The sequence below is a fragment of the Ruditapes philippinarum genome, unplaced genomic scaffold (assembly GCF_026571515.1).
Source record: "Ruditapes philippinarum isolate M1 unplaced genomic scaffold, ASM2657151v2 ctg171_1_1_1_1, whole genome shotgun sequence".
NCBI classification, from domain to species: Eukaryota; Metazoa; Mollusca; class Bivalvia; order Venerida; family Veneridae; genus Ruditapes; species Ruditapes philippinarum.
This window is the reverse complement of record NW_026860846.1, coordinates 75,384-84,105: the sequence shown is the minus strand read 5'-3', so window position 1 is coordinate 84,105 and position 8,722 is coordinate 75,384. Positions and strand designations below refer to the sequence as shown.

At 30.9% G+C, this 8,722-nt stretch overlaps 1 protein-coding gene across 1 annotated transcript; it reads left to right on the top strand.

Moving 5' to 3' along the window:
• The first annotated feature begins 243 nt into the window (after positions 1-243).
• On the top strand, positions 244-3,271 carry LOC132713547 (uncharacterized). The gene is made up of 2 exons (XM_060696183.1): positions 244-415; positions 2,017-3,271. The coding sequence occupies exons 1-2, from the start codon at positions 377-379 to the stop codon at positions 2,443-2,445; spliced, it is 468 nt and encodes a 155-aa protein (XP_060552166.1). The 5' UTR covers positions 244-376; the 3' UTR covers positions 2,446-3,271.
• The last annotated feature ends 5,451 nt before the right edge of the window (positions 3,272-8,722 follow it).

Genomic DNA, 8,722 nt, shown 5'->3' with positions numbered 1-8,722 from the left:
ATCTTTGGCGGCTGTAATGTAACAACCTGGTCTGAAGGTCCTTTCACCTACTATATAGTATTTCATTATTAAAATGTTTAGAATGATTAATATTTAAGTTTGATAAGCTGTGTATAACCATAACAGTGATGAGAACAAGCTTGGCAACAAATTGAATAATTAAATAATAATGCACCAACTCATGTGAAACGAGAAAAAGTGTGATCAAATATTGGTTTATCAGAAGCATATGGCATTGGACAATTGAATTTCATTTGCGGAAAATGTCACTGTAATTAGACAAAATGTAACGGTAATTAAAGGCGACGAAAGCTGACATATGCAACTGCAAATGAAGGCGAAACATAAATATTAAGGTCCTACATAATTCAGATATATGGATTTAAAAAAATCTAATCGGAATAATTCTGAGAAGGTAAGTTTTAAAATATACTTTGATAATGCATTTAGTCGATAAAAACAAAAGCAAATATACTTTGATAATGCATTTAGTCGATAAAAACAAACTTTCGACTGCCTTTAGATATAGTATTGATCAGACAAAATTTAAAATAAAGATAGTTCTATGAAATAAAAAGAAACGAGTTTACCACAAGCTAAATTTAATGGTTTATTTGTTACTGGTTCGTGCTTTTGCAATATTTGCTTTCCTTAACATAAATACAGTACATTTATTTAATGTCTTTTTAATGGTGAAATTATACTTGTGTTTTGATTCTGTAAATCCATATATTCTCTGAGCAATTCAAGACTTATGCTAAAAAATATGATAATGCTATATCTAAAAAAATTTATTCTTTGTTTTTCTTTGCAGTAATTAAATTATTAATAAAAATTCAATTTTGATTACAATAGTTTGGAGTCGAGGCTTTACGTTACTCCCCCCTCCATATTTTCTTCTGGAAATTGAAAAACTATCTAGAAATTGAAGAACTTTTTATGATTTAAGCAAAATTAAGGTGGTCAAAATCTATTACATGGCCATGTTTATCAATTTCGAATCGCCCATATTCCTTACTTATGTATGTTATTTTTTTATTTTTCATTTATTATTATTTTTTTTATTTTTATTATTAATTTGCATATTTATTTTCTTTTATATTTGACCATTTGTCAAACCCCTGTTTTATAGAATCTAAATAAAACTGCCTTGCAGAAAGTTATAATTGATTTAATGCACGGTGGAGTATATATAAACTTCCCCCATTAGTCAACAGGAAAGACAATATCACAGATTACCTTGGTGTGATCAAAATTCAGTTTCAAAGTTCCAAATATTTTAAAGGACAAAAGGTTTTAATTAAATTAACTTAGAAATTGCTTCAATGTAAACATTTTGACCTTATTATTATATGTAAAACGAAAACCGGAGCTCAAAATATTTTTTAAATAATTGACAGATTCACTTCAAGATCATTTTAAAACGGTCGCTTTATTGCAAATTGGTAACAGTACAAACGAAGTCTATATCAAATCAATAAAATCGTAAAAAAAACATTTAAAGACCATGAATAAATTATGTTTTCTAATTAGTTTGTATGATTAGGATACTAAAATTGTATTGCATTTTTCCCACGAGTGTTTGGCAAAAAAAAAACAGTTCCATCCAGCAGATTTGTACTTGTCGAACTGGTAAAACAAACGCATCAAAATGTTCATCTAGACACTTCTAAAAATGCAATAAAATACATAGAATAATGTTCATAATCTTAATAAAGGTAAACCTATCGTTAGTGGTAACGGTTTCATAAAATTTGGCCATGGAGAAAAGTAATTACTCTAATTGATTTACTTATAAATAAATCAAATAAAATTCAAAGTGTATTGCAACCTTATGTATATTTTATGGTTCAGATTTGAAAATCTACCAGAGTATGACAAAATATAACAGGGGATGCCATGTATGAAAATAAAATGGTTCTATGTAAAGGATTAGCTTATTAGAAACACAGACAAACTTTATGTTTCATATATTGTTACAATACCTTAACATTCACTTCTTCTGATTTATCACAGCAAAACTCGCAGGTGCCAAAGAAGAAACTTAGTAAAGAAGCAAGAATGATTCTCCTAATGGCCAAAGTACGTCAGACACATGCAGAGGATCTACATGAACAAAGTAGTCTTATTGAAATGATTAAACATACAAGAAACGATATAAAAAAGGAACTTAAAATAATCAAAGGAATAGAAGAAGAAACAAAAGAAGTTGAAGAGCCGGTTATTGAAACAGATACTAGCAAAAAAATAAACATCAACCCTAATCTTAAGATTGTTATACTAATAAAGAAAAAAGCAAAGCCAAAAGTGGACACTGGACACCATAAATCGATGGAATCCAAACATAGTCACTCAAACACAAATGGAGTTCAGCATTTGTCAAAACATATAAAAAGTGATGATGCTTCAAAACATGATTTCACGAAAAGACCTCCTTTTAAATGATGATAAAAATGTTATGAAGAAAACAACAACCAGAAAATGTTCGTCTACTAAAACCCGTGAAAACGGGACAGTATTTGTTAATGTATTCCTCGGTCATTTTGTAGCATCCCCCCGCTCCCCCCAATAAAAATATACATGTGACAATACGCACAATCACTTACATTTTCAAAAAACTTCAAACTGAAAGGATAGGAAATTTAAAACTTTTATTCTATTTAAGATTTGCATGCTTTAAACCTGAAATTTGCTTGTTTCACTTAAGAATCGAAAATTAAAACCACGTCAATTTTGTTAATATAATTACAGTTGTTTGCTACGGATAAACCTTTTTTTAACTCATTGTTTAGCTGAAAATTCGCTACATGATCAAATTATAAGAAGACAAAAGATTAAAATCAGTCTAAACCGTGTAAACGACTGCAATTACTCGTGCAAAATCGGGAATTCGGTAATGAAATGTATGAATGCCAAACAAGTAGTGAATAATGAAAAGCGATAGCAAGCTAACTTTTCATTTAAAACGTTTATTTTAGGAAACAAATCTCTGTTATAGAAATTCACATACAAAGCTAGTTAATTTTAGTTTTCAAGCAGTGAGAGATTTAATGAATTTGATAAATTGACAAGTTACTAAAATCTTACAAAAGTAAAGTTGTGCACATTGGGCATTATGCGTACTACAATGATCTTTTGTCTCTAATTAATTACTGCCGATGCTATTTAATATCTTTACCAGATAATTATTGTTTTGCAAATATATAACACTATTACACTTACTTTTCAATGTGATACATAAATAGAGATTACTGTTAAAATTCTATTTTCTTATTAAATTGATCAACTTACAGTTGTTTATTGTTTCTGGCTCAGACTTCATCATCATCTCGCCAAACACGTTATTACGCTCTGTCCGCTAAATTTGTGATGTCACAGGTGGTAGGGGCGTCATGAATCCCTTCTTCAAAACTCCACCTTTTCAGATCAACATAAGCTGCTTTATTTTTCATGTAAAATGTGTTGTTATTATTTTTGATTGTGATTCAATTTCTTTCATTTAAATAAAAATAGATAAATAAATGATACACGTACACGTCTCCTTTTTTATTTTATCTATTTTTATTTATTTCTTTTTTCTTCTTTTTCATCGAAATGAAAGGCATTGAATCAAAATCATATATCAAATATTTAGAGATATTTAACACGGAAAGACATATATATTATTACGTATATATATTAATAATCTTACAATGCAGCTTAGATTGTTTGGGTTTTGTAACTTGTAGAGCAGTTTATGGTAATGCAAGATTTAGGTCCGCTAAACTTTTTTTTACATCATAGAATAAGTTTAAAGAAGAGAATCTATTGGTTTTTACGCAATTATTTCTTTTAAGCCTAGCATAACATTAAGGCTTTAGGGACTAATTTCTTTAAGCTAAATGGACTAATTCCTTTAGTCGAACTAATTTGAAATATTATCATCAAAGAATACAGATCATATACGATACGATTCAACAATTAATTCATAAGGAGTCGTTCAAAGTTTACTTTAGGCTGTAATACCATGCATTTGTATTCTAACAAATCTTATAGTAGTATGCAATCATAATAAATTTATGTAATATGTGACATAATAATAAAGTCATTACATGTTGGATTTTTAATTAACTTATGTGGTATAAATATGAAAAACAAGATCAACAAGGAAAGGCGGCGTTCAATGAACGCAACCCCCATATGACCCAGCAGCAATAAATCCATTGGTTTGTTGAAGGAAATCAATACGTAAATATCTATACATAGCAAGTTAAGTACTCAAAGCACAGAAGGCGCTGAATTTGTTTGAGTCTTAGAATGTCAGAAGGTGAAGGTTGTGAGATTATAAACAAATTTTTTGTATAGTGTAACCAATGCTATTTTTTTCAGTGTTATAACTATAGTAAAATTGGCTATAAGACTAATTGCAACACTGATATTCATTTCAATGTTTATTTGGCTTAAACAATAAAAAAGAAACAAAAAAACATGACTTGCCTGAATTGGGATTTGAACTCAAGACCTCTCGCTTCCAAAGCGAGCGTGTAAACACTTCGGTCATGGGGAGTTATAAGATAACAGCCTGAAGAATACCATATTATTCTAATATTATATTTCGATATATTTTGTTCACGGTAAACCTGTTGTTTAACGTTGTTTAATACTGAAGTAAATAATCATGGAGCTGAATATAACAATGTATATCTATAAGAATAACACAATTTAAGAAATCTCCGACCAATCGGGATTTTTTTTGTTACGAAAATTAATGCGCCTGTCATGTGACAATCTTTACGCAGTGATCTCCCCTTACTTTTTCGGCGTTAATGAACATATGAAGGAAAGTAACCGCTTCGAGGAGTTTGGACTACTTTCGGTATATGCAAATAAGATCATCAGGGTCTGAAATTTCGCTACCATTATTATTTTGGTCTGACGACCCAAACAAATAAAAAATAATCATCTGTCACATGACGAAGTGATGCTCCGGCTTTGTCTGCAGTGTTCATACAAATGAACACAAGAAAATTATTAGAAGTTTCCATTTCAAAGTATGCAAGGGTAACAGACGAAAAAAGTATTACTAGAAATTATTTCCTCTGGTTTGGGATAAGAAACATACATTTTTGTACTTCTGTAAAATCTCATTCCGATGAATCTGGTTCATTGATTAAAGAATTTAACTGTTCATATATTAAATTTCTCAAGAGAGCCTGGGAAACTTTTACTATTGAATTTATCAAATACTTCTGTGTGTGGGATATACCATATTTTCTCTTGTTTGTCTGTTAACTATTTGATTAAGAAATATTTTAAGGTATGTGCAGAAAGCTGAACAATGTACAAAATATAAATAATTATATTGTAATTGTCAAAATCCACACGATACAGCTGGCGCAAATACATGTATTCAGAATTATATACAGGTTGATGTATTGAAAGCAAAAATGTTCCAATAACATCTTAGATAGTTTGACGGGATTTTTTAACCCACACTCTGCATCACGACGCCTACTTTAAAATCAACCTTTTATTTCATCTATGCTTTACTTCGGTTCTGTTTGTTGTTATGGTCCTTTCTTGAAACTTAATTACCTTTGTGGAGATGAAAGATGTACTGAAGTGGATGCAACTAGTACTGGTAAACTGTTTGACAGCCTGCCTATGAACGATTCGGTTGCTGAACTGTGCTCTGGTAAAACTGTCGTGATCCGAAGTGAAAACTTCCAACACCACTACCAATATGTAAAATACATATTTAGCCTTAGAAATGAGATGATAACAAAGCTACGCCTTACGATGTTTCAAACATGAATTCAGGGCCATTTAGATGTACATCACACGGAGAAAGTAGGCAACGTGACATGTGAATTAGTATTTCTGAAAGAAACTATAACAAAGCGACAAAAATATAAAAAGGTTTTTAAGAAATGAAAAATTACAGCATTTTTGGGACTTAATTATTTTTAAGCATGAAAAAATATGCTATTTCATACCAAGTAATACATTTTTCATTCATACAACTGTAAAAGGCATACAAGAATATATAAAGAGGTATGTTACTGGATATAGTTACTCTTTTATTATAGCAACGTTATCTTCAGAGGAAATGGAACCAATTACCTGTTAAATGAATATTGTTTAAGGATAGACTGCAGTGAATAAATAATGAGCGTAAAATATATAACAAGAGGGCCATGATGGCCCTGAAATTGTTCACCTGAATATAAAAAATCTCCATGACAAGGAACAAGTAATATTGTAAACTATAAACAAAAACAGATATAAAATCTAAATCTCAAACTGATATCACAAAGTTCATATTTCTATCTGAAACAGTTCATGTGTTAAAACATTTTACAAGGTATTATTGGTAACGGAAATCAACAGTTCCAAAAATGTGTACATATAAGAAAAATCAATGACCCCCCGGGTAGACTCTTACTAGAATATATGTTTCATGCTAAATATCTAAGCTCTAGCTCTATGGGGTTATTAAAAGATTTTCTTTCGGTTGTCATAGCAACCAGAGTTCGGCATGGAATAACATCCTTTGAACAATTTTTAAAGGCGATCATCAAAGCAACATTCCTGTGAAGTTTGGATGAAATTGCCTTCCGGTTTATGAGGAGGTGTCATTTGAAGTAAAAGTTTACGGATCACAAAAGTTCACCGAGTCACGTTGTGACAGGTGAGCTAAAAATCACTCTGTCATTTCCGCCCGGTGATAACATCGTAATTTCTAACGCAATTAACCTTTATTTCTAACTCAGTGATTTGAAAAGTTGACGAAAAAAAATCAAACTAGACAATGCTACTGTATATACATATCAAAATCTCCGATATATGAATAATTTTCTATGTGTTTTAATATACAGTAGAACTTCGGTAAGTCGAAGTTGAAGGGACTTGCGTAAAAACTTCGACACATCGGGACTTCGACTCATGAATCGCTTTCAATTCCATGATAAAATTTCGACCCGTGACTAGTCCTAATTATAAGCTCTATAACGAAACATATTTCATGTTTTTCCATCATTAATCCTATCTTTAAATTTTACAATGATAAATATAGCATGTCAAATTACGTTCTTCACGACTACCCAAAGAGTTACAAAAGGCGTATGAATACGAAAGGGCGATAACTAAACCAGCTTATAGTAAATATTTCGCGTGTTATTCTCTCGCGACACCGGGTCAAGGATGTTTTCAAATGAAAGTAGTGAAGTAGTTCTTACTGTTTACTTTCAAATACCACTACGGCAATTAAAAAAGTTACGATTAAAGCATTCTGTCACACATTTTATCGCAAACAAAGGCTGTTTGAACACACGGCTGTGTTATTAACACCTATCACACAAGTTGATTGGAAATCGTCTTCGCAGCCAGATAAGGTGTGAAAAATGTCTCGAGGTCAAAGGTGTCAAAACAATCCAACGACTTCGACTTATTTGTGGTAAATTGCACTAGATTTACTTTATACGGACCACGAAAAAACCTCGACACATCGAAAAATTCGACACATAAAATTTCGACTCATAAATAGGTTTTTATAAGGAATATATAGGGGGGAAAGTCGGGACTTTCATTTTTATTCGACACATCGAGAAAATCGACTAATCGAAGTTCGACTCATAGAAGTTCTACTGTAATTATTTTGTTTCATGCCTGTCTTTATTATGAAATAAATCCTTTTTGAGACTGCGTTTGACGGGTCATGATTTTTGTGTATTTGTAGAGGTCCCTTTGACAATGCTGTATATCAATAATATAAGATCTGAGTCTTTTTGTTTCAAAGGATAATATTACAAAACAATTGAAACATCAAGGAAAAACCTTTCATGGGGTAAGGACAATTATTGATTAAACTTCTGTAAAGTTTTGACGGAATAAATAGAGATATGTATTTTTATGTTTGACTATGATACAAAAGAGAAAGAACATCAAACCCTCGGCAATCTGATTAATATTCGGGGTCTACTTCACCACTCGTACAAATCAGATAGCCTCGTGTTTAAATGCTCTTTCTATTACTTACATCATAGAATAAGTTCAAAGGGAATAATCTATTGACTTTTACACAATTCTTTCTTTTAAGCCTAGCATAACATCGAAGCTTATCGGACTTATTCCTTTAGTCGAACTAAGTTGAAACATTATCATCAAAGAATAAAAATACCACAGACAACATGAGACACGATTCAACAATTGATTCATAAGGAGTCGTTCATAGTTTATTTTAGGCCGTAATACCAAACATTTCTTATCTAGGAAATCTAAAAGAGGTGGCCAATAATATTAAAGAATATGTGATACGAGAATTAAGTCATTACATACATTTTTTCTTTTTCTCTCTCTCTCTTTTTTTTAAAATAACTTATGTGGTATAAATCTATTGGTTTGTTGAAGGAAATCAATAAGTAAATATTTATACATATTAAGTTGAGTAAAAGTTAATCAGCTGTCACATGACGAAGTCATACTCCGGCTTTGCCTGAAGTGTCAATACAAGTGAACACAACCAAATTATCAGAAGTCTCCATTGCAAACTATACAAGTGTGTTACTGACCAAATAAGTATTACTAGAAACTATTTCCTCTGGATTTGGATAAAACAGTATTATACATACATTTTATACTTCTGTAAAACTCATTCCGATGAATATGGTTCATTGATTAAAGAATTTAACTATTCATGTATTCAGTTTCTCAAGAGAGCCTGGTGAACTTTAATCATTGAATT